The 27,273-nt window shown below is 40.0% G+C and overlaps 1 protein-coding gene and 1 long non-coding RNA gene across 7 annotated transcripts in view; both read left to right on the forward strand.

The window, feature by feature from the left end:
- The first annotated feature begins 108 nt into the window (after positions 1-108).
- The window catches only part of MINDY4 (MINDY lysine 48 deubiquitinase 4), a 100,754-nt gene continuing 73,589 nt past the window's right edge, over positions 109-27,273 (forward strand). Inside the window, exons 1-5 of one of the 6 annotated variants that reach the window (XM_027450345.3) lie at positions 109-765; positions 3,078-3,197; positions 4,972-5,180; positions 9,836-10,094; positions 11,042-11,460. In XM_027450345.3, coding sequence (XP_027306146.3) covers positions 703-765; positions 3,078-3,197; positions 4,972-5,180; positions 9,836-10,094; positions 11,042-11,460 — 1,070 coding nt within the window. In that variant the 5' untranslated portion in view covers positions 109-702. The remainder of the gene's footprint in view (positions 766-3,077; positions 3,198-4,971; positions 5,181-9,835; positions 10,095-11,041; positions 11,461-27,273) is intronic. The other 5 variants (XR_011807124.1, XR_011807125.1, XR_011807123.1 and 2 more) reach the window with 5 other exon arrangements.
- LOC140001641 (uncharacterized) lies at positions 18,638-22,120 on the forward strand. Its single transcript, XR_011807126.1, has 2 exons — positions 18,638-19,186; positions 19,287-22,120. It is a non-coding gene; the product is annotated as an uncharacterized lncRNA (long non-coding RNA).

Genomic DNA, 27,273 nt, shown 5'->3' on the forward strand with positions numbered 1-27,273 from the left:
TACCCTGAGCAATCAAATCTAATTTAACCCTATTTTGAGCAGGGTGTTGGACTGCAATTACCTCTGGAGGTCCTCTCCAAACTAAATCAGGTCCCCAAGCTTGACGTGCCACAATCATGTTGTAGGGCTGGTAGGTTCAGCCTGAAAGGAAAGACTGAATTGAGGGTAACATCTCACTAATATTAGAGACAAGGCTTATTTAACAGCTGCATTTTTGTTGTATTAAACAAGAGGACAATTCAAGGAGAAGAAACACCTTAGGAAGTAGCATTAGCACGGGAGTGATAGCTTGCATGTAACTATGCTTCTTTAAGTGAGTTAGGAGTTGGACTCAGTGATCCTTGTGTCTCCCTTCCAACTCAGAATATTCAATGATTCTATGACTTTAAAATTCGATGACTCTGAGATTTAAACACTCCTTTCTCAAATTTTATTACCGAGCAGCTCCTGAGTTTTTCAAGCAATTACTGAGATGCCTGCAGCGGCGTTACCCTGCGAGCTCTCCCAGCACCAAGCACTGCTCCCGGGGGAGGAGTTCTCCCTGCTTCCGATGACACCGGGTCTCTGCAGCAACACGGCCCTGCTGCTGCTCCATGGCACCAAGGAGCTGCCATGCCGGCGGGCTCGGATGCTTTGTCGGGCTTGAATGATTTGTCGGATGAAGTAAAGGATACGCCCCCTGAGCGCGCTTTGGGCTAAAAAATGGACAACTCCTTTGTGGAAGAAGTGGCTGCATCACTGGTGAGGGAATTTCTCAGTAGAAAGGTAACTTTCTCTCGCTTTTCTCATTAGGAAAAATGGGAATGACACACGACAAATGTTAAAGATTCAGGAATAATGGGAAGGGGCGAGGGGGGGCTTCTTCCAGCCTTAAAGCAGCCAGACTTGAACCGCAACAAGCTGCTAGGGTGAGTGTCTGCACTACATCTCCCACAATGCCTTCTATTTCTGATCATGGAAGGCAGCTTCCTGCTCGTTTGAGAAAACCTGATTCATACCCACAGGCGCCTGCAAAAGAAAACAAGTCAAGACATGCTGATTCCAGCTTCTGTTTTCCCCCTTAATTGCTTATCTATTGTCCTCGCTTTGTCCTATTTCTACCCTTCTTTTTACAAGAGATGCACACAGCTTCCCAGATGAATACTAAAACAAAACAAAACAAGAGGTACTGGTGCTAAGGAAAATGGTCACGTGTCTTTTCGTGGTGTTCTGTATTAGCTTGGCAGACAGCAGATTTATCTGGCAGGAAAGGGAGAAGGGGAAGAAAGCGGTCTTTTTTTTTTTTTTTTTTTTTTTTTAATAAAAAAGGCACCACCACCAAAACTTTGTAATAGAAATCATTTGGGTGTCGGTAGAGTGGGACTGAGTAGAGGAAAAGACACCTTCACATTTCCAGGTAAAATTACCTGCTTGCATTTATGCTCAATCCAAAGGAAACACTGCAGAAACATCCCCCCCCCTTCCCCCCCCCATCCCCTACCCTCCCGTGTCAGAAATGAGTTGATTGTACCAGAACCTAAGCAACCACTGTGTGGTGAAGTGGTGAAGTGCTGCTAGAGAAACTTTGCTTTCCTTCATCTGTTGTGCATCCAGCCTACTAAGGCACATTCTCAATGTTAGTGAACAAAGGTGAAACGTTTGCCAACAGAATTTCCAGTGCAGAATTCATTACCTGCCATTTACTTCTAGAAGTATGAGAGAACAGTACCTTACAGTATCTGACTGGGAAGATTTTTCAAATGAAACACTGTCACACTTCTGACATACTTTTAAAAGTAAAATTGAAGAAAAGCATAAAAGGAAAGGGAATGCCCTGCTGGTAAAACATACCATACCATATCCATTAATACTTTATGCTTTAGTTGCAGCAGCTGTTTCATATTACAGTGTGCTGTCAAACTTTCCTGTTTCTTCACAAGTGTTCCTTCCCCTTCCCCAAATCTTCCTCAGAAGCAGCTGTGAGAACCATCCTATTTGCCACCACTTGTTCACAGCACACTAACACAAATCTGCAGAAAAAAAAAGCAGAAAATTCCTTCTTGTAATAATAATCATTCACTGGGGCTTTCTTTCTCAAAAATTGTCTGATGTTGTACTACTAAAGTTAGCTCAGAAGCTCACTCCGGTATTGCATGATAAATCCTTCCCCCTCCATAAAGTGTGATGCCTATACATTTTGTCTCTGTATGATACCCATGATCATACCCATATATGCTGACTATAAATTCAAAGCACCTGAGGAAGTCTGAAGTGTGGTGAACAAGTGGAATATGCTTGGAGTTGCTGATTTTTAATTTCAGTTTTAAAAAAAGTCATCCAAGGGATTTAGTTTTTTTTTTTTTTTTTTTTTTTTTTAATAGAATGAAAGCTATAATTGGATTCACCTGTAACAATTTAAATTAGTATGATGTCCATATGATCCTATAAACCACCATCATGTACTGAACCACATGAAGACTCCGAACCAGTTGATGCCATGAGGATCAGACTGATTTCCAACACAGACACTGATCAGAATAATGTGATCAGGATAAAGGCCCTGATTTTTTTTCTGAACCTGCCAAAACATAGACTACGCTTGATGTTCAGACTTTGTAATTACATAGGTCAGAATCCCATTTAGAAGCTGTATCACACCTTGATAGAAAAAGCCAACTTGGTATTCCTGGAATTATTTGAACCAGAAGCCCAGGAAGGCAGAGGCCTTCACACAGACCACTCAAATCTTAGGAAAAGCTGTTATGTAGCTGAAGTCAGACGCATGGGGGTCTTTTTTTTTTTTTTTTCTATTTTTTTTCTATTTTTTTTCTGTTTTTATTTTTTTTTTCTTTTTTCTTCCCACGTTTGGTTATTTCCACCTCACTGACAGCAGTATCATCTTAAGTATTTTTTACATCAGCTGTAGTAATGCTAAATTGTCTCATTAAAGTACAGGTTGTAGCACTTAGAATGTTATTAATTTCTACCATTTTAATGTACCCAGAAATTTCATATTGCATGCAACAAAGTGAATAATGAAAGCTTTGGTTGGTTGTACTGTCTCAGGTACTCTAGTATGTGCTGCTTGGACTTTTCAGGGATTGAAGAAAACCATCAGTACCATGGACCGAGAGCTTCCACGCTCTGCACTTAGCATCAATAACAGGAATGAACTTCGAAACGTCCTACATTTGCACTCCTTGTACAAACAGAACAAGGTAAGGAAAGAGACGGTGCTCCCCAGAATCTGGTCTCAGACCTATGGAACTAGGTCAGATAAATCAAGACTGCAGTGTTACGTCCACACTGCAGAGAACTCAAGCCTGTGCCTGCTACTGCATTGCTGTGGACACACTTATAATTCTCTGAAGTAATGGAGAGCACAACATTTAGTTGAGATTGCAGTAAAGCTCGTGGGACTAAGCCGAGGACCAGGCAGTTAATGAATCCTTGTTACAAATCCTCCAATAAACTAGGAGCAGTTATTCACTTCAACACCTTTTCCATTATCATGGCTATTCAATTTTGGAACTCTCTCTTTATGCCCATTTCTGTTTACATCTTTATGTAAGATCTGACAGACAGAATTATACTCTTCGCATTTACTGTTCTTTGAAATGTAATATAGACCACAATGTTTGATGTCAGGGACATCAGTAGGTAATTCCCAATTAGTCCCTAGACCCAATTCTGCTCATTGTTAGCTCAAAGCATCATGATGCTTTTTGAATAGTGTTAATGGTGGGACTACTAGGTCACTTAAAAAAAATAAATCTCTCTAGTAACTGTACTACTATACTATACTATACTACCTAGTAACTGTACTACTATAGCAGACATTAGATTTTTTAAGCCATAGACTTAGACTTTTTTTTTTTTTAATGAGAAGGCAATATATATATATCATCCATCTCTCATGATTGCTAAAACAAACACACACAAACGAAAAAAACACACACACACACACAAACAAAAAATAAATAAATAAATAAATAATCAAACAGTTAAATAAGAGTTTGTGTGTCAGGTATTATTTGCAGTTCATTCTAGATTCTTCAGAAGTTGCCCAGGCAACACCTGGGGGTCCTGGTGGACGACAGGTTGGCCATGAGCCAGCAGTGTGCCTTGGTGGCCAAGAAGGCCAACGGGATTCTGGCGTGCATTAAAAGGAGCGTGGCCAGCAGGTCAAGGGAGGTGATCCTCCCCCTCTACTTTGCCCTGGTCAGGCCTCACCTGGAGAACTGTGACCAGGTCTGGGCTCCCCGGTACAAAAAAGACAGGGATCTCCTGGAAACAGTCCAGTGGAGGGCCACAAAGATGATACGAGGCCTGGAGCGTCTACCCTGTGAGGAACGGCTGAGACCTGGGTCCGTTCAGCCTGGAGAAAAGACTGAGACAGGACCTTATCAATGCTTATAAACACCTGAAGTGTGGGAGACAGAGGGATTTGGCCAACCTCTTTTCAGTGGTTTGTGGGGACAGGACAAGGGGCAGTGGCCACAAAATGGAGCAGAGGCAGCTCTGCACCAATACGTGAAAGAACTTCTTCATGGTGACGGTGGTGGAGCACTGGATGCCCAGGGATGTTGTAGAGTCTCTGGAGATATTCAAGGCCCGTCTGGACGCCTACCTGGGCAACCTGCTCTAGGGAACCTGCTTTGGCAGGGGGGGTGGACCCAATGATCTCTTGTGGTCCCTTCCAACCCCTACAATTCTGTGATTAGAAGTGTACTCTGGTATAGCTACCATACTTCTCAATATTTATCTGAGGACAGGTTGCTACTTGTGTGATGCATTTAACACATCAAAATCTTGGGAGGTCTTGATACTCCTTGCAGCTTCTCCCTTTATGTATTGTTTGTAGAGCCACAGCTGACTCTAGAAAATAGTTCACATGTTCAGCTACTCTACAAAACACCATCCCGTCTTAGGTTGCAGCAAGGTTAATAAGACTTTCAATAATCACCACAAACTGTTTTTCTTCTTGAATAGGCAAAGGAGAACCCACTTAAAACACTTCTTGAAATTATTACTAAGTACTTCCTTGAGCACCGTGGGACCTCCAAAATCACCGGTTCAAGTTCTACTCTGCCAGCTCCTCAAAGTAAGAGCTCAACATCTCATCCACCTGACTTCTCAGATGAAGATCATGCATTTGGGAGTGCCAGTACGCCTGATGAGAGCAGAACTCAAACCTCCAGGTACAGTCCTGATTTCTCTTTGCCCTATTTTTTTTTTTAAGTGAAATCATGTTAAGTGGTTTGTCATTTATACCTTCAGCTACAGCACCTTGTATTAGTTAACTTAATAACACAAAACGTGAAATTCCAAATTATTAACATCTCTAAAGTAAGCCGCCCTCTTTTATACTCCCTAGAGACTACAAAGACTTGATAATCTCAACTATATCTTTCAGTCAATGAAGCACATACAAATTTAAGCTTTTATGCGTGGTAAACTGGAAAGTATTCAAACTGAATTATATAGTCTGATGGGTAACTAACCACCTGCACTCAGACTATGAATATACCTTTGCTTTAGACAGTCAAAAGCAAGGCCTACATTCTTACATTCAGTACTGTTGCGTACAGTATAGGCTTAGTCATTTTTATCATTGAAAGTATTTGAAAATAGCACGTAGCGAAGTCTTTCAATTTTTGTTAGTGTCTCAAAATGGGAGGACCAACCCCAATTGTGCTTTCACAGAAAGCTTTTAAAATGGGCATGTAGAAGTAATTGGCCTTTTCCACCCCAATTCTAGGGTATTAATCCCATTTTATTACTCATCCTGAATACAGCACGCTCAAGCTAGCTGCACTTGTGCTGTTAGCACTTCCAAAACCCCAGCAAATCCACACTCACTGGGGAAGAAAACCAAGATGTTGAGAGTGGACATGACCACTCACGAATCAATACTTGCTGAGAATGCAGTGCAGGGAAGAAAAATAAATATATATATCCTTTTTCAGATGGAGGGGTTTGTGTCACATACAGAGCAGTCATCACTCCCCTGTGTGACACTACCCCAGCTCAGTTGCCTCAGACCTGCATTTTCTCCCCACTCTACGAGACACCCTAATCTCTTTGTAAGCCTCTTGAGTGTCTTAAGATCCTTTTATTACAGCAAAAAGCTTTTCCTAATGAGGAAACACCCTGAGACCGAGGCACAGCGACGCGCTCAACCCATCGCTCCCGCCCCCGACCTCCACAAAATGGCACCGCCTTCCCCTCCCCGTTACTTATAGCCCTGTCAGCGCATGCGCATTGGTAGCGGAGCGCTTCCCTCCCCCGCTCGCCTCTCAACGGCACCGCGATAGAGATCCAGAGCGGCCGTGGTTGCTAAGGAAGTGGGGCGTTAAGGGGCCGCTCTGCCTTGCGCCGGAGGGCACTCTATGGTTGTAGTCCTCCACTGGGGGTTGAAGTTGTGAGCAGGGGGGTCTTGAGTTCACCTAAACACCCACATTTACACGTGTCCCCCCCCCACAGCAAGCATACTGTACATACATACACATGTGAAGGGGCCACGCTTGCAGACGAGTGGGGGTGAGGGGTGAGGGGCAGCACAGGCCTGTGAGGAAGGACCCCCCCGTCGCACCACGGGCTCTGATCCCCATGAGGGAATAGCCTCAAGTTCCACCAGGGGAGGTTCAGGTTGGAAATAAGGAGACATTTCTGCTCAGAAAGAGCAGTCAGGCATTGAGACGGGTTGCCCAGGGAGGTGGTGGAGTCACCGTCCCTGGGGGAGTTCAATGGTTGGATGTGGTGCTTGGGGACATTGTTAAGTGGTGACATTGGTGGTAAGGGGATGGTTGGACCAGATGAGCTTGAAGGTCTCTTCCAACCCTAACGATTCTATAATTCTATGGAGGAAAATTTTTGCTTTTTCTGCCCAAGCCAGAGGGGTAAAGGGAAGCAAAAACACCAGATAAACGGAAAACTGAAAAGTGAAAAGGAGAAGCGTCCAACTTCAGGGAGGTTTAGATTGGATGTTAGGAGAAATTCTTCACACAGATGGTGGTCGAGCACTGGGATGGGCTGCCCAGGGAAGTGGTGGAGTTCTCATCCCTGGAGGTTTTTAAGAAACATGTGGATGTGGCACTTAGGGACATGGTTTAGTGATGGGACTTGATAGGTCACATTGATGATTGGACTTGCTGATCTCAAAGGTCTTTTCCAGCCTAGATGATTCTATGAACCTTTTGTGTATACAAGCCTGAAAACCCAAGTGTGCACTGAAAGCTGCCAGCACATAAGGGCACAGAATCCTGTACCATCTTGCACATTTCTGTCTAAATCCTGGTCGAGTTTTTACCTATTTTTACGCATTCTTAAGCACCAAAGCAAATTTACTGCTTAATGCCTTCCTAGGGTGTGTGAGGCCTAAAGTGATTGTGGGAGCGATGAAAGAGGAGCAATGAGGGTCCGTCTGGGTGTTAGGAAAAGGTTCTTCACCAAGTGAAGGCACTGGGACAGGCTCCCCAGGGCAGTGATCACAGCACCGAGCCTGCCAGAGTTCAAGAAGAATTTGGACAATGCTCTCAGACATTATTGTCTGTTTTTAGGGTAGTCCCATGTGGAGCCAGGAGTTGGACTCAATGATCTTTGTGGGTCCCTTTCAACTCAGGATATTCTATCATGCTGCAGTAAAAATGGACCAAGTGGGTTTGAAATCGTCTTTTTGCAATAGGATTGGGGAATGGGGGTTTTAGGGTCTGTTGATATATAACAGTATCTCTGCTATTTGTATCTGTATTTTCTTTTCAAGGCAGCTGAGGATTGGACCCTTGGACACAGGTAGATACCCCAGTTATATCTCGAATCAGGTATAGTCCCAGCCATGCAGCCAGGCTGTGTTTCTGGCCATGGAAAGAAGCTGCAAAGCTGTTGTAAGGACTGTCATAGGCAGCTTGCCAGGCTGGATAAGCCATGTCCTTTTTCTGCCTATAAATTGTATCAGTGAGAGAAACACCAGGGCAGAAGTGTGGTTGTGTGATCCTCATAGCCATTTCTGTCACCTCTGGCTATGGAGAAATGAGACATTATCAGGTCAAACAGCCAGTGCCTGAAATTAGGTTTAATTGTAACTACCTGGATAATTTTTAATAATGGAAGCAGAAGTGGAGAGTGTAATTAGATTCTGTTCACCAGTTCCTTATATAAGAATCCTGCTCCCATCTCTTTTCTTTTACCTGACCTCAGAATTATGTTTTGTTTTGTTTTGTTTTGTTTTGTTTTGTTTTGTTTTTTACTATGTCTCTAGGTGTTAAAGTGACCTCTGAGCTAGCTGTGCCCTTTGGCAATGAGAAGTTATGTGGTCCTAGGTCGGGATTAACAGTTCTCAGATTTCATAATGCTCCCAGAGATTGATCATGCACCCTTCTGTTTACATATGAAGCATGTCTTTGCAGAGAGATATTTTACTGAAAACAAAGAAACAAACAAACCCACAGTGATTAAATAAAATGAATGTTTATGTGATACAAGATGCTTCAGCTCATGTAATTACTTTACTATGAAATGGGATGGAGAAAAACATCTTAGATCTGAAAACAAAAGTGGAGAAGTTATCATAGAAGAAGGCTAGTATCTTTGGGTTATCTCAAATATAAATTTATCAAATCATGGAGAAGAGGTCTCAGTGAAGTGGGAACAGATAAATAAAAGAACTTTCATTTAACAATGATCTTGTATCATAGAATCATAGAATCACGGGATGCTTTGGTTTGGAAGGAACCTTAAGAATCTAATGTTTTGCAACCAGTGAAAAAGATACTGATGAAGAAAATTGAACCTTTCATGATTTCTTGCAGGATGTGTAGGAAGGCAGAAATTATGATTATTTTTTTTTTTTTTTTATCAGTAAGAACATGGTTTGTTGAAAAGTATTTTTGAAAAAGAAATGCATATAGTGCAATACAAACAGAGAGATCTAAATGAATCTCAGCTGCATTTCAGAGAGGCTTGTTTATAGTATTAAATATGTGCATGAAAACCAATGCAAACAGTGAACTACACCTTGAGTTGCCTTCTGGTGAGGACTAGGTTGATGAATATGGAAAAGGTCAAATGACAGCGATGTAGCAACACATTATCATATTACTTTTGAACTAAAATAAATGTTCTGTGTTTGAACAAAGTGTGAAGGAGGTCAGTTGAGTCGGTCTGAGTTATATGATAACAGAGGATGTTAGCAAAAATGTTAACAGATTTTCAAACTGCCATTCAACAGATGGAGAAGGAAGGGGAACTGCTTATGGTAGAATCACAGAATCATTAAGGTTGGAAAAGACCTTCAAGATCATCTGGTCCAACCATCCCCCTGCTACCAATGTCACCACTAAACCATGTCCATAAGCACCACGTCCAACCTGTCTTTGGACACCCCCAGGGACAGTGACTCCACCACCTCCCTGGGCAACCTGTCCCAATGCCTGACTGCTCTTTCTGAGAAGAAATGTCTCCTCATTTCCAAAGTGAACCTCCCCTGGTGTAATGGCCTTGAGGCCATTCCCTCTAGTCCTATCACTAGGACCTATCTCATTTGAAATATATGGCTTGCTTTATTTATTTATTTATTTATTTATTTAATTATTTATTTTAATATGGTACATATCAAAATAAGTAAAAATACGATTAAAATAAAGTCTTAAACATATTGTGACACAGAGTAATAATATTGAAATAATCTGCTGAAGACCTACATAAAGATGTTTAAGTGAAAAGTGATTGTATTTGAGTACCACTGCATGCAACTTAACTTGACAGCAGTGATTTAATTTGCCAAGGTGCTGTTTTCATTGATTTCATTTGGTATCACTTGGCTGTTTGAATTTTTGTTTCTGTTTCTTTCTTGTAGATACCATGTTGAGAATCCACTAGATAAAATCCTTTCATCCAGAAAACACCAGCACAAAAGTGAAAAATGCCATACGGAGACAATATGCAATAGCCAATTAACCTCTGATGGGGATAAGAAGTTAAAAGATAGTCAAGAAGATTTAAAAGCAACAATGATATCTGAAGAGCTTCAAGCAACAGTGAAGGACAAGCACAGGCCCAGGTCTGGTCTCATTGTCAGAGGAATGATGGCTGGACCAGTAGCAAGTTCACCAGAGGTGATTCCAGTGCTTATAAAATATTGGGCATGACCAGAGATTTTATATGTAACCTTCTGCAACGAAGTAATTTGCAAATAATGTTCAAGTAACTTCTGCATGTTAATATGAAATCCGTGCTCTGAAAAGATGTGGCAGGTTAGGGCAGTGGTTGTGGTTAATTCAGAAAGTCAGACTGTTTCAGGAACAACCACTGCACACAGATCTGTGATCTTTGGTTGCAGCATTTCTTTATAAATGTTTTCCACTTTTGGTATCTCATCTCTCTTGACAGCTGGGATTTTCAGTCTCAGGAAATTGCTTCTTTACTTTAGATCTTAAAGTTTTCTTAGCTATGGATGTCTGATCTCCACAGGTTTTTCTGAAACCCCACATTTAATCAGTAGCAGTATGGAATTAAAATATAACCTTCATTAAAGTTGTGTTTCTAAATTGGTCCAAATAGGCCATATTCTGTCAATAATTGCTTTTAAAACACAATTCTAAAGTAAAATTAAGCTTATAAAAATTAAAGGATTTTAAACATTTAATTTTGCTAATACTGAAGTAAATATGAAAGTTAAATAAATTACTTGGGTTTTTTTCTAAAGAGTTTTGATTCAGAAAAAAAGACTAGATATCTTTAACAGGAAAATGGCATGTAAATCTGGGTTCTCTGAGTACGACCCCCAAGCTAAGCTTTTATAAGCTACTTAATTGATGTTCTTGGGTAAAAGAAAACAGTTGTTCAAGTATGTAGCATCTTTGATACTGTTCAAATTGTAAGTACAAGTGTATGTCTTTTTCTGTTTATTATACAAAAGAAATTACCTAATTTACTCTTTGGCCGGTTTCTAATCATGAATAAATTTTTAGCCCAGTGTTAGTGATAGAGCTTTCCTTTGCTTTCCATGCTTGTGTAAAGATGCTCAAATTCAAATCTTAGTTTTAATGGAACTTATTTCTAGGATCTGCAGAAAAGGAGGCTTTCAAAACGCTCCACTAGCATAAGCAGCGCAGCCCAGCTCAAAGGTGAAAAAGAGGAAGGAAATGACCTGAGTGTCCCAAGCGTTGATTCTCAAGAAAGTAAAGAAACTTCAACACAAGTAAATACAGAGTTTTCACCAAGGACTTTGTCAAGCTCACACACGATTTCAGCTTCTGAAAAACTAAGAAACATCCCCAAAGATACAGATGACTTTTTTGCCAAACTGTTCTCTGAAAGAGGGAGGACGAAGACAGAAGAAAGAAAATTGGTTCCAAACTTTTGTACAGAAAGCAATGAAAAAAGCCTTAAAGTGAGTGCCTCTCACAGACATTCAGGGACTGGAAAAGAGAAGAAAGAAAGGTCCCTCAAGAAAAGTGAGAATTGGTTATCAGGCCTCAGGTAAGAATATTTGTAAGAATATAGTACTAGAAAGTCAAGGAAATATGATGAAGGACTAAAAGAGACTGAGATATGCATTCTGGTTTCATTGATGAGAAGCAGAGGTGAAAGTGCTGAAAGGCAGAGAAGTTTTAAGATTTAAATTACTACTTTTGAAATCCCAAACCATTCAGGACTCCTTTCTTGGTCAGTGGAGAGACCCCATAGGTGCTGGTTTCTTTTACCTGCCTATAAAGGGAGCTGAGCGTTTCTACTCAGCGTAGCGTCTACTCTACTGAGCGTTTCAGACTCAGACCACTAAACCTCAGACATACAAGCAGTACAAGTGATTCCCACCTGCAGATGTCACCTACATCTTAGGAAACAGTGTTGATTACCATTCTCAGCACTGTAGTGGTACATCCAGAAATGCCTCAGAAGATAAAATGAAGGAACACCAGCCAAGGGCATAGGCATATCCACGTGGCTCAGTGCAGTTCTGTGTCGAGCTATCCAAGCTATGCCCAAACAAGCTGGTTTAGCTACCAGCACAGTTATGTACCACAATGAGGCACTGTGGTGAGTTTTTGAAGCAGGATATCCCATATCATTGGAGCGTTTAGATTGAACCCAATTAGCATCCCCATGCACCATGATGCTGCATCCACACTGCTCCTGTGTCTCAAAGTATTTTATTCAAAGTTCACTCAGATTTTTTATTTATTTATTTTGGAATGCATTGCTTCACATTGTTATAAAAGGTTTAGAGAGACTCCTTCTGTGAGCTCCAAATACATAGTTTGGGCTTTTTTTCTGTCTCCAGACAGCAACATCACAAAGCTGGCTTCACAGTGGGGCTGTGAGTTGGTGTGGGTTTTGAAAAGCTTCAGGCTTAGTCATCCACCAGAGCTGTACCAATTCTGAACTGCTGAAGATGCACTGAGTTTGTGCAGTGCAGGCCAAAGGTGCCATGACTGTGCCTCTAGAAAAACATCATAGTAAAAACAATTGCCTCATACCTAGTGCTTTTCATCTTCAGCTCTCAAACTTTAAGCAAGGCATTACTATCTCTCTGCCCATACTACAGATACACAGATACTACACTATAGCAGGTATAGAGAAACTTGTATGCAGCAGCTCACACAGAAAGTCAGTAAAATCGTACACAGGGCTCAGGCACCCTGTGAGTTGGTCTTGTACTGCACTCTGAGTGCTAGAGGTGAGAATGTGTTATATTCAGTAGAAATGTGTGGTTTATACCACCTCCTGCTTCATAAACTAAGGCACATAATGCCAACATCATATGATGTGGGCCATGAAGTAGTACATCTGTTTTATTAAATGTAACTTGATCCATGTTGATGGCTAGTTTGGTGTTTTTTTTTTTTTAAGTGCTAAAAAAAACCTCATTGATATGGTGAAACTCCAACCACAGATTATTATTATTATTATTATTTTCCTGTTTAATTTCTTTTTAATCTTGAGAAACAGAGTGACAAGGCCCTGTTGAGATCTTGAGGAAATGATGATATAGTGGGCCTGTCCACATTTGTGTTAGGGGTTGGGGGAGTTAACAAACTGCATGTCTGCTGAAGGTACAAATGGGCCAGAGTGGCACTTGCTTCCTGTCTGGGACCAAAAAGCAACTGAAAACAGCAACCAACGTTATGCAGTTATTTACCTGTGTTAGCATACCTTTTTTGAAAAAGACTATTGAATGATGGGCCAAAGTATTATAATCTGAAGTCTTAAAATTCACAAGAGGTCAGTTCTCCTTCATGTACAGTATTGGCACCCTGAGATGTGTCAAATAAAAGCTGAAGCTAGACAATAAAAGTGTGACTGCTGCTGAACTGGAAGCGGTGCCTGCAGATTCCTGGAAGTGCACAAAGCCAGCTCATAAGGGACTCAGAAATCAGAAACACTGGGGTCTGACTCCATATGGCTTTTGTTCCATATAGTTTCACTGAGCATATAAGGTAGTGCTAACCCACCACTCGATCCTTTCCAGTTTCAAAATGCTTTAGGATTAACAGAGGTAGAGAATACAGCTTCAGTGGGTTTTGACAGCTCCCAAACAAAGCTGATAAGAGTAGGTGTACTCCTGGTATTTGTTAAGCAATTAATATACTGCTGGTTATTTATGAGCATTTTTTACATGATGGACTGGATAAAATTCTTTGGGAAGACTCTCTGACCAAGAAATCACTTGTACTGGCTTCACTCATCTGTAGCTGGACGTGCTGACATTTCCCAGTCTTGTGCAGTGCTTGTGGAGTCAGCAGAAAAAGAGAAGCTGGTCTAAAAGGGGACATCCCCAGGGCACCATTCTGTGCGCTGTACTGCACTACTGTGCTCCACTGCTGTAGTCAGTAGTTTGCAGTAGCTGGATTCCTTTAGGGGACTGACTTGGTCTCAGTAGGAACGGAAGAGGGAGCTATTTCCATTTAATATGTTTTCAAAGCAAAACTGGGACAGTTCTGCCAGATATCTTGAGCTAAGGCCAGTAAAGCATTTGAATTCATGCTGAGCTCTGAGCTCCTGAAAACTCTCAGTGAAATCAGCAGGACTGCTGATGTTCCCGAAGTTAAGTGGAAGTAACAGAGAGTGGAAGTGAGACTCCAAATAAGCATCAACTATTACAATGTAAGGACTGGCACTTGCGAGGCTTTTATCCTTTTGGTGAAATCCTGCAGTGTTTGAGAGCTTTTCAGGATTTGTTCAGAGTGCTTCAGCATTATGAGGCATCAAAAATTACAATGTAAGAACAGATATTTATCTGGATCCTTCCGTTTACTGTTGATGCCTCCAGACTTATATAAGTGCTAATCTGTTTAGATAAGTAGCTGAAAATCTATTTAGGATTAAACCCAGCTAGTTCATTTCCAGGCATCTGAAATTCTGTTTTTTGTTTCCCGTAGCAAAGTGAAGACCTACAAATATTATTTTTCCTTCCATTTTGATGTACCTCTTCATTCTCTTTTGTTAAATGCAAAATGTGCTATTGTTGCACACAGGCTGCAGGCATCCATTGTCTGCATATGAGACAAAAACACCAAAGCAAAAATGCTGCCATGCTTCAAAAGACAAGCTGAATATTATTGAATAAATGCTTACAAACTGAGTGGGCAGAAATACCTAGCTATAAAAATACCCTGGAGAAATACAGATCCCACAGTATTTTGACTCACACAGTTTAATGAAAGAAATGATGGACATAGCATCGTGCTTGTTATTCCATCAGCTATCTAACTCTTAGCTACTGCATGAAATGTGGCATGAGGTGGGCAACTGTGCTGAGAGGCCAGATTTGTGACTTCGTATTTCAGTCTTGCTGTATCAACATGAAAGTAGCCCTCTGAGCACCGTAGTTCACGTTTGTCTTAAATAAAATTTGGACATTCTTTCTTTGTTCTAATAGATAAAATTTTGCTATCTTGTCAGTGAGGAGGCACTAAACACTAACAACATATCTTCCAGAGATATGAAAAAATAAAAGAAAGAAATTGCTTGCCTTGCTATTGATGCAACTCCTTGTTTCTTTTTAGAAAAAAAAAAAAAAAAAAAAAGGAATAAAGTTAGTGAAGTCAATTAGGGACTAAAGATACAGATACAGTCTGTTTGTGTTTTGAACTGCTACTGCTGAATGCATTTGCTTTCAGATTCAGGTAACTGTAATGACCATTTAGAAGTTCAGTGTTTAACTGCAGATGTTACCCAATTACTTATAACTGTGATAAAATACTGACTGCTTGTAGGAAAGTACTCATTACTTTTTTCAGCTATAGTCTGGATTTAATGTTGATCACTTTGTGGGAACATTGTTGTTATATAGCAAGTGCACCACACTCCTTTAATTACAGAAAGACAGATGTGAAGAACAATTTGTTCACTTTCATCTTCATTTATCTACATTGTACATCACAGTATAATGTCTGAATTCCACTACATAAAAGGGGGAATAATGATTGCAACTCATTAAAAGCAAAGGGTTTATTTTCTTCCTTGTTTTACAGGGGAACAGAAGCTTTTGTGCTGTTGGGTAGTTCTCTGTGACATTACTGTATTCTGTTTCACGTTAGTAGGAGTTATTCCATAAAGACAGTCTGTTTTACTTTTATAATACTTAGCAATACTTAAAAATACCTATCAATGCTTAACATACTTAATAATATGCTGTACATATTATTAGTTTGCATACCAACTCAGGTGTAATTGTTGTAAATGCCTTTATTTTAGAATTCCTTATTTTTAATTAACCCAGAAAAGAGCAGTATGTAGGTGGCAGCAAATCTTCATGTGTCCTTGCCTATAAACAAACAGCAGCTAATTCAATTTCTCGATTCATCCAGCCTTGTTTTTTGTACTGTGTATGTTGTGGTGGTGATGATGGTAACTGTGCTGGTCCCTGGAAGCTGTAGGCACTGGAGGTTATCATGAGGACAGTATTTCAATATGAGTTTTAAACTTATTTTCCTCAAGAGTCGGATGTCTGACTTTTCATATTCCAAGGCTTTAGCTTTTAATAGCTTAGATATAGTGCTTCAGTGGCCACAGTACATTTTTTCTTTTCTGCCTAAACTACAGAAATATATGAATTAAATAAGGAGAAGTAAAGTTTTGCTTTAATGGAGAAGTAATTAACAGTGAATAAGTTTGTGGTACTTTCCCATGTGACTTGATCACGCAAGGGTAGACTTTGAGTTTTCCTCTTTTATAAACTATTATCATGTGTACAGCACTCCTATTATTTGACTGAAGAACCTTCCATTTTAAGGACATTAAAAATATTTCTCCAATATTTGTATATTGACATCAAGCTAAATTCTGACATGTATACAGAATTATATCGATGATTCCTCTACGGCCCTTCTTAACAAATTAAACTTAACAAATTAAAAATGACATTTTATCTCTGTTTCAGTTCAGAGGAGAATTTGAAACCCCATCTACGCTTTCAGGTCATTTTGAAGCTGTTTATCCTCATTCTCAAAACAGTATTTCTCATTACTCTCCAGGTCATTGAGTAGTTGTTCCTCTCAGAATTGTTAATTGTGTGCAAGGCACAACTAAAATTTGGATGACCGACCTCTTTTTTATTTTTGATTCTGAGGTTTTCACAGAATTAAAAAAAAAATATTTTGGAAAAATACACAGTGTAAGCAAAAAATCCAAGCTTCCATCTAAAAATTTGCCATACCTGTAGGGACGATTCTTCAAGTTCCACAGGAATTTGGGACAGATGATGTTGAAGGAACATATTCAGATCAAAGGCAGCAACCTGTTAAAGACCTCCCCTAGTTTTTTTTTAACCAGGGCAGAACTTTGAATGGCAGTGACAAAAGACTCTGCCACCTGTGATGTTTTCTTCTTAATGCTGAATCCCCTAAGGGAAGGAAATATTGACCCTTAAACTGAGTGCACAGAATAAAGAATTAGCGTACGCGGTGGAATGGAAATTGAGATCTTTGGGAAGTGTGAAAAAAGAACAGCTGTTGAGTTTGATGCCTGACCTTGGGTTGAAATCACTCTACTGCTTTTATAGAAAAAGAAAAAAAAAAAAAGCTTAATGAATAATGAGTTGTTTGGGAAGGTTGAATGGTGTTAGAAGAAAGGAAGTAAAAGCACTTCACGGCAGTTGGGAAACAATTCTTTTGTCTCAGCCACAACTACTGTTGTTCATGCAGCCTCTGAAGTTGAAGCACTCTCCTAATTTTCCATTCCCCTTAATTCTACAAATGTAAGGCTTGGTGGTGATGTGGTAACCCTCCCACTTAGCTGAACAGTTTCTAAATGAGTAGATCTGAGCTGTCCAGCTGTGTTCTTAATGGATGCTACTGGCACCACCACCTGTTAGATGGGCAGATACTATCTGTAGACCTCAGTTTCAATTCTAGTAGTTAAAAAGAACTGCACATGGAGATGTTTGAACTTCTCATTGTCATGTATAAAGCAAATCACCCTTCCTTCCACAGGACTGAGAAAAATAGCATAGAAACTAGACTCACAGTAATGAAAGAAGAAGAAAAAAAAAAGTAAAACTGGAATCAAAGACCAAAGGGAACAAAATGAATTAGCAATCAGGACCTGAAGTTAAGGACATGTTGTTAATTTCATAGAAGCAGAAATGGAATGGCTATCAGAAAGGCAAAAATAAATGACAATATCTTAACATCAGAACAAAAATTTCCTCCTGCCATTAGCAATCAAAAGCGTAAAGCAGTGGATCCCATTGTCCAAAGGGAAAGATCTATAATACACTTTCGGGAGTAAGGAGGATAATTGATTCTCCACTCATCCTTTCATTGTGAACAATCGCCCTACTTATCCGGTTCTTCTAATTACTTCTGCCGTACCCTCCTTTGCCTTGCCATCAGTCTTGGCTACAAACTGAATGTGAACTAGTGGTTTCCTTTCAGGAGTCTGCCAATGCAGATGGATATTTCAGACAGTAGGGACTGTTTTATGAGAGCGTGGCTTGGCTTCAGTTGTCATTTCCAACCAAAACCTAAGTATCTCTGATGCACTTCATCTCTAGCACCAGGAGACCAAGTGCCAGTGAGTCCAGAGCCAGAATTTCTCTTCCTGCGGTACTTTCTCAACCAAGTTTGCTTTAGCTGGGCACTCCTTAGTGGTTCCCCCAAAATCACTGGTTATTTGGTAATAAACCTTTTTCTAGCAGTGCTCTGCATTCTAACACAAAGAGAGGAGGGTTAGTGAATTGCCATAGATACCAAGTTTTTTAGTGGAACATTACTCATATTTCATAGAGCCTTAGAAATTACAGATGGAAAAGACCTTCTAAGGTCATTTGTTTCTATGGCAGATTATTCATTACTGTATATATATAATTTGATGCAATACTTTTTTCCACGGCTTTGTCTAGTCCAGCCTTAAATGACTCAAGTAACACCTCTCCCCTGAGAATATGTTCCAATGTCTAGTAGACCTTAATCTTTAGAGATTTTCCCTGCATTTTTTTTTCTGCCCTGTTATCCATAGCTGAAGTTGATCTTTTTTTTTTTTTTTTACTGATCTTTCTGTTCCCTTCTACGGATATTAATCTCTTTTAAAGTACTTCCAAATAATTTCATGCCCCCTTTACCATTTCTTTTTCTAATGCTTGTGTCATCTGCTTGTATTTTTATCTTTCATACGCTGAAATTTTGCTGTTGTTTTTCTGTTAGGTTTTATTGATTTGTTTTATGTTTATTTATTCCATGTACTTAAAGGCTGCTATAACTCTGTAGAAGCACTGTGCCTCTCAGCAGGGACAAGAATAGTCACCCTCTGCTCATGACATGATTCTCAGCATTACAAAATCCCATTAGGACATTTGTCACTTCAGCATACCACAAACATATGCTTACTTACTTTAAGTTTCAAGCTGATTGAATGCATAATTTCTCCTTTGTATTTTACTATGTTTTTCCTCAAAATGGCCTTATAATATCGCGAAGATAGTCTAATCATCTGTGGTAAGGCAATATGTGTTCCTATTTACTGGTAGAAAAGGTACCTCCCTTCTATTCCCTGCATTTGTGTGTGGGACTGACAGGAAGGAGTGAATTACTTTACTTTGCCTTTTGAACCACCTGTGGCTTGTTGACTTTATCCTGAAAAGAGATCGGTACTGGTAAATTCATTGTATTACTGATTTTTTTTTTTTTCAGAGGTGATAATAAGCCGTGGCTTCTCCCTTTCATTTATCCCAATAAAAAGTCCCTGAAGAGTCACTTTTGTGGAGGTAGGAGATATTTAGAGAAAAAAAGTAGGAAAAAAAAATTCCTTCAAATAATTCCTCTAAGTCCTTTAAGAATATATGTCATTTCTTTGTATTCTTTTAGATAAATGAGACTTTAAAAACAATATTTTGTTTTTAAACAAAGAAGGAAGATCACGTTAGGAAAGATTTAAATAGACTGTGCATCCAGAAGTCCATGGAACCTGATGGGATGTATCTGCAAGTGCTGAGGCAGCTGGCTAATGTCAATGAGACAGCAACCTGGATTATCACTGAAAGGTTGTGGCAATTGGGAAAGGTTCCTGAAGACTGGAAGAAATACATCGTCACTGCTATCTGTAAGAAGGAGTGACTGGAGAACAATATGCTGATTGGCTTCATTTTAATCCCTGGAATGGTAACAAAGCACATCTTCCTGGAAGTCAGTTCCAAGCATATTAAAGATAGGAAGGTGACTGGGAAGTCAGCACGGATTTGTGAAGAGGAAATCATCCTTAACCAACCTGATAGCTTTCGATGATGGAATGGCTAGATTAGTAGGTGAGGACAGACCAATGGGCGTTGCTAATCTCAACTTTACTAAGGCTTTCAATGCTGTCTCCTGTAACATCCTTGCAGACTAACTGATGAAGTGTGGGCTAGAATAGTCAAAACTGAGAATAGTCAAAACTGCTGACTCAGATGGTTGTGATTAGCAGGATGAAGTCCAGCTGGCTGCCAGTCAGCATTTGTGTTCCACAAGCAGCTGATACTGATGTCAATACTGTTCAAGATTCTCATTAATGACCTGGATGGTGGGTCCAAATACATCCTCAGCAAGTTTACAGGTGGAACAAATTTGGGAGTGACTGGCAGACTAAATGGTTATGCTGCCATTCAGAGAGAATTTGATGGTATGGAGAATGTACTGACAGGTATCTTATGAGGTTCAATAAAGGCAAATGCAAAGGAAGAATGCAAAGAAAGGTTATGAAGAATAACCCTATACAACAACACAGGCTGAGGGCTGCCTAACTCTGCAAAGAAGGACCCAGGAATCCTGGTGGGCACCAAATTGACCATGAGCCAGCAATGTGCTTTTGTGACACAGAAGGCCAGCAGCATACTCAGTTATCTTTATGAAAGTGTTGCCATCAGATCTTGGAAGTGAATTTTCCCCACTGCTCAGCCCTGCTGAGATGCATTTTTAAATGGTGAGTCTAGTGCTGAGCTACCTAGTACAAGAGAGGTGTGGACATACTGGAGTGAGTCCAGCACAGCAGCACAAAGATGATTTATGGAATGGACTGTTTGACATATGAGAGGCTGCTCAGCCTGGAAAAGGGGAAGCTTACAGAAATCTTACTAATGTAAGAAATATCTGATGGGGTTTGGGAGGGAGTAAAGATGGCAGGGTCAGACTTTTCTCAGTGGTGCCCAGTGGCAGGACAGGAGGCAATGGAAACCAATTGAAATAAAGGAACTTCCATTTCCACAAGGGAAGAAAAATCCTCTGAGACTGGAAATGCTGGAACAGATTTTTTAGGGAGGCTGTGGTGTCTCCATCCTTGGATACACTCAGACCATGACTGGAGAGGGCCCTGAGCAACCTGCCCTGGCTGAACGTGCTCTGAGCAGAGGGGTTGGGCTGAGGGAGGTGTAGAGTTCCCCTCCAACCTCAGCTATTCAGTGGTTGTGAACTCAGTTATGACTGGCTCCAGTCTTTCCTGCTGGGCATTTTAGCATAAAAGCAGCTTGTCTGGGCATAATCAATATTTTTAAAACTGTTCTGTTTGCCCAGTGGGCTGTAATATTTCACTGCTACGTATAAAATTGGAGTGTCATATGAGATGGATTTGTCTAAAATGACATCTGGCATTTTGTTAAGTAATTAAGTTTTGGTCCTGTGAGAGGTTGAGCATTTTCTGAAGGTACTCATCACATCAATATGTGATTCTATGACATGAAGGCTGAATTCAGATCACTGTATTTTAATATACAGGAGACTGTTTTAAATCTGTCAGAAAACACCAACTAATTTCAGTTGATATTTAGTATATATCAACATACTCAGTGACATGCAGTGTGTATGAGCAATGCTGTAGGAATTAATTAAATTTCTCCCACTAAAAGAGGAAGAGGATGTACTGGGCAATGGTGGCATTTCTAGGAAATGCGAGTTTAGTCAGACTGCAGTGTTTTAGATAAGAGAACAGAAAAAAAACGCAGAGCCAGAGCAGTCTAATAGTAAATTACCTTTGCATATTTCCTTCCATCTTTGTCTGTTTGTGATCTGTGCGTAGCACCAGGCATTGTCCTTAAGGCACACGAAGAAGCACATGGCATCATCCCAAGCTTTCGTCAATGCTTCGGTGTGGCTTTGTAGACAGGAAGCCCAGTAAGAATAGTGCAGTCGGCACCTTCCCTGAGAGACTAACCACAACCCTCCTTGGAGCGTGCTCAGCTGCCAGCTGGGAATATGTTTTTATTTGATTCCTGCAACTAGCAATCAGAAGAATGGCTGTCAAACAAAATGGGGTCGTATTTGGGGACTGTGGATTTAATTAGCCCATGTACAAAGACAGAGAAACAGAGAGAGAGAGAAATTGCAGTTGCCAAATCACTCAGCAGTAAAAACCTTCAAGTAGCTGGAGTTGCATAACACCTTTTATAACATAATGATTGGACAGGAAAAAAGAGCCTAAAATAAATGTTAGAAACTATTGTGACTCTTGTTTTATGCCAATGGATTTATGGCATCAGAGCCATCGACATAACATCTGTGTGTGCTGCCATTTGCCCTTTTAGTATTTTTCCAGCACTCCATAGGAAGGAGCACTGTGCAATTACTGGAAATGGCAAATGGCTTCTGTATCATTTTTTTAATTTTATTTTTGGAAAGGACGTAAAACTGGAAGTGTCCAGCCCATTGCCTAAAATGTGTTCAGTCATTGAGAATTTGCCTTGTTCATGTGTGCATACCAGGACTCTAGGTCTTCTCATATTTAAAGCAAGAACAGACAGTGTACATCCTCTTTTGCTGGCAGAACTTCACACCACTGGAAGCAGCCCAAGAAATCACCTACCCCTTAAAAACAATCACTTGATTGCGAGTAGCACAAGGAATTTGTTTCCACCTGTGTGTTATTCCCCCTCAGACTGCTGAAACAGGACATAAAAGCTCTCCCTGTAGTACATGTTTACCAATAGGCTGTTATCTACGTTCATCTTTCTTCACAGCAAAATAAGATATGAGAACTAGCCCAGTCTTCAGTGTAAGCTCTTGTCTTCTTCCAATTTAACATTAGCTTTCTGGAAGATAATTTATCTTGCTCAAATCTGTTAGGTTGTGGTATTTTGGACTGTTACAAATCCAAGGTATTTGACAGGAAATGTGAGGCCAGGAACTTTTCACATCCTTAAAAATAAATAGCCTAAAATTTGAAGGCCAAAAGCAGAAGGAGCAGAGACTTTATAGGACAAGCAAAATGGGGGGACATATTCACATTAGCTGAAGTGAATTAATTGAGTACTGAAGGCTGGGTACCCATCTCAGTGCTTTATGTAGTGTCTCTTAGCTGTAGTGTCTTGGAAGCATCTTTATTTAATGGAGTTTTAGCTGTCTTATTTTATTGATAAGTGTTTATTTTGGATTGGTGACTGTAATGGTCAGTTTACATGAGTGGTATTGTGCCCCTTCAAAATTCAATGTGGGGGTATCATGCTGAAAAATCTCTGATGGAGTACAGTATGAATAACTGAGCTACAAGTTTATTATACTAAGTCTGGTTTTATAGCTGGAGATAAATATTCCTTCATCACCTTTGAGGGGACATTCTGTTGATGTAAGCCTAGTTCAAACTATCTTGTAGCTGGACCCATCGTAAGCATTATTTTTTTTTTTAATGTACAAACTTTTCCAGCAGAGATGTTGTTTTCTCCTGAATTGTCACTACAGTTATTAAAAATTCAACAGCACAAAAGCAGACTCATATATAAGCTTATTAGTAATGACCCTTTCAATAAGAGGTTTTTTTCATTTACCTTTTTTGCCTCATTTATCAATGAGCCATCTGTTTATGAATTAATGTGCCATTCAAATCAGATGCAGTGCTTAATTAGAAAGGAAGCTTGGACAAATTACATGTAGAAGCTCTGTTACCTTTGTCAACCAGACCTGCAAGCATGGCAGAATTTATATTAAATCTTGACAAGGTCATTTTCCAGAAAAATATATTGCCTGGTATTGATTATGATCCTTTCCTTTGCATCTTTACAATTGCTTTTAATAATTCTGTCTTCAAAATTTTGCCCTAAAGCAGTGGCAAGCTTCATTGCCTATAGTGGCCTTTTTTATCTTTTTGCAAATAGTAACACAGTCTAATTTGTCTCTTAGTTATTCTCCAGACCTTACTCACTATACCAAGAATGTCTTGTATGTCTGTGTGTGCCCTAACATCACAAGACCACAGGATTGCATTGTGACTTCAACGCATCCTTCTGACTCTGTATATTACTGTGAAGAAAATATATATGTCCAGACGAAAAGCTGTTGTAATCAGGCAGTGAACATAAGGTTTCCCAACGTAGTAACCTTAAAGCTACTGACAATCAATGTTTATATTTTAAGCCCCTTTGTTTATTTAACCCCTCTGTAGGGTAGTATAAATAGGAAATAGTGGAATGCACATGCATTATTGTGAAAAGAGCTGCTTTCTCTGCATGTTCAGCTATTCTGTGTAAATTCTGTTTTCTGCAATATATGAAGATCAGATAAGAATGTACAAATATTTAGAGAAAGTACTGTATAGTATGTTTATAATGAAACATATTTTCTTCCTGTCCTATTTTTCTGTCATGACAGATGACTTCCCCCTTCCTAAGTATTCTAACTGTATGGTTTTACATGTACAATAAATTTTCCTGGAACAGTAACCATCTGCTGAAATGGAAATTGCAATAAACGTCCTTACAGTGTTTTGAGAAACCTTAAGGAGGGAACTTGTGAATAACCTCCACCTGCAAAAATACCCCACTTAACCAGAAAACACCCTACATCAATCTTTGATGTCAGCGCTTTCCATGTCAACACAGGAATTTCCTTGTGCCTTGAGAAATCAAAGCATTTTGCATCCAGGGCATGGTTCTTCCAGGAACGGGTGTAGAACCAAAATCTTTTAGACTTTCCAGAAATTAATAGTGTTACAAAAAGTGGTGCCAGGTGAGCTATATATGAATTTTGCCATAGTCAGCTGAATTTTCATTTATAGGTCTTTTCAGATGAAAGACTACTCAGAAGTGTTTGGGACCATAATGAATGAAGAATGCTCATTTAATGTAGGGAATGATATATATATGCACATATAGGGCCATTTGAAATTCTAAGTTATCCAAGACATCTAATGAAGCTAGCAGATGTGATACAGTACCTAGAGGAGGCCCAACTCCTTCTGAAGCAGCAGTTGAGGCTGCTGAGGATGGTGTACCTAGATTTAAGGACTCCTTAAGTGTCTCCTCCTGTTTTGTTTCAGAAAGAACTCGGGTATCAAGGCTGTAGGGTACTGGTTGAGGACAGCGAGGCTTTTTGTTACTGGTAGCTAAATAGGATTTGTAAATTCATGAGCAGTGTTCCTGATCACCCTTCTACCATTCATTAGACACATGTACCCAGCTGAGGGCTTCCAGCCATAACCCCAGGCAGCATTTCACGTTGCTCTCACCTCAGTCAACTCCTCATGCTCAACATCTCTGCTTCCCACAGCTTGCTATCCCACAGCTCCCCTTCCCATATCCACGTCAAATAGCTACTTGATGTGATACCCTCCTCAGACCTGGCATTCATTAGTCTGCATCCCTTCTGCCAAGCTTCTTTCCTACTCCTCCCACATCTTTGCTTCAGTGAGAGGAGGCAAGATGACACGGGACAGAAAGGATCAGCAAAGTGTGGTGGAACAGGGAGGAATATTGGAAGCAGAAACTGGAGACAAGTTTGTTGGATAGGGGCAGGCAATAGACATCCCGTGGGCACAGACTATGCCCAAAGAAATATGATCCAGGTGTAATGTATGACCTAAAATCATTCCTCTTGCCCAAGACAAAAGGAAGGTCTTGTGGAAAAAGTGGCATGACTGAGACTCAGAAGTCACCGTTTCCTGATTGTTTTTGTCTGAGACCAGTCGGGTTGGTTTTAGCTCAGGTTGTGTAACTCAAATGTACATAGCCACATGTAGGTATCTGCATGAAAGTCCGAGCATCTACGTTCCCAGAAGTAGGCACCCACATTTAGTTGCCTAAAGGGATTTCCAAGCTCTTGACCTGAGCCCTCTGACTACTGACTAGGTTGTCATCAATTTCCATGGAAGCTTTGACACCCAAGTGTGTAGGCAAATAAATTTAGGGTTCTTAATTTGCAAATTGAATCCCATACCCCTTATAATGCTGTGAAAGTCACTCAGAGCTAAACACCAACTGTCTGTTTTAAGTACCTAACAGGTATGACATGATGTCTCCTTATTAACTACTTAATGTGACAGAGTTTAATTCTGGAGAAAGATATATGAGTTGCTTATGGCTCTTTTGAACTATGACAGAATAATTATAGCAACACCTAGGCAGGTGATTTTGAAAATCATCCTTTCAAATTAATCAACCTAAGTTTTTCCATGTATGAAGTGGGAAATCTATGCTTTATGTCTCACTATGTGGCTTAGTTTATTTTTGGTGAGGAGCTCAGTACACTAATGGTGGCAATAAAAATGAAAGAGAGGTGAAGGGTAAGTGAATGTAAAGATGCACAGGAGAAACAACAACAGCAAAAGGTAGATCCTGTCCTTGCATTTGTGATTGCCAGAGCAACATTTGCACTTCTTTGCAATACACCTGTCCATGTTGGCTAAATTTGCATTTAAATCCTGGCCTTTCTACGTAGCAAAGAGCAGTAAAAAATAAATAAAAGATGAGCAACTTCTCTAATATGTCATGGACTTCCTTAACAATAATGGTGTTACAGTAGGAAAGCTGTTCCTGATATAAAAAGATGATTAACTACACCTTGCTTTGCCTCCTTTTATATTGAAACTCTATAGATACAACTGCACTGCTAAATGAAATAGATCTAGGAACAGTTCTCTTGAATCTTCTCATTGAATCCTGGTTGTGTTCACATTATGCAGCATTTAGCTTTAGATCCCTTACAGGTCTCCTGTTGTTGCTGTAAAATATAAATTTGTTTCCTGTTTGTGGGTTGTTGTTGGTTTTATTGTTGTTCTTGTTGAAGTGGGGTTATTCTAGATCTGAAATAATATCAACTACTTGATGCATCCTCTGTAAAAGTATGCATCCTCTGGGATGAAAATGAGGGGCATGCTACTTGTATTGGTGCGTGGTCTGATGGCATCGTGGGATATTTGAGATCACAGAGCCTCCTGGAATGGTTTTGGTGGACCAAAGAGGGAGCCAGACCTGCTGTGTACTGCCTCTTGAAAATGAGAGTGCTCTTCTGTGAGCTATGTTTAGGCACTGCTTGGAAGAATAGTGATTGGTGTGGGTCAGACCCGTGTTAGGAAATGTGATAATTAAAAACAGTATGGATTAGTACAGGTCAGTGCTAAATCCTGTGCCCTCTGGACCTGGTTAGGCAGCTGTAAACAGTAGTACTGCATTCTTGAGTGCTAAGAGATCTGTTTTTACAAAACTAGACCCAAATGAGTTGACCTAAGAGGAAGCACGTTATTCTCTGGGAAGCATGAGATAATAGTTTTCAGTCTCAGACAAAACAAAAATTTAGATTCTGCTTGTTCTGCTTGTGTAGTTCAGTGACATTGGTACTTGGCTGAAAGCATTTTGTTTGCAAATGCAGTGTCATTGAGACCCCTCTCCTGATCAGGAGAGATGAAAATAATAGTGAGTAACTAGCAGAAAGAAATCTGAGCAGAAATCCAGCATTAGAAGAAAACAAGGGGAGTTCTGTTTGTATTTTAAGATATATCAGAGACAACTTTATTAAACTCTATAACACAACAAAAGTACTATTTTGTTCAGTAGGATTTCAGTACTACTTATAGCACTGTACAAATTTGCTCTCAATTCTCTCATTTATGCTAATCTGTTGG

The sequence above is a fragment of the Anas platyrhynchos genome, chromosome 2 (genome assembly GCF_047663525.1).
Source record: "Anas platyrhynchos isolate ZD024472 breed Pekin duck chromosome 2, IASCAAS_PekinDuck_T2T, whole genome shotgun sequence".
Taxonomy (NCBI): domain Eukaryota; kingdom Metazoa; phylum Chordata; class Aves; order Anseriformes; family Anatidae; genus Anas; species Anas platyrhynchos.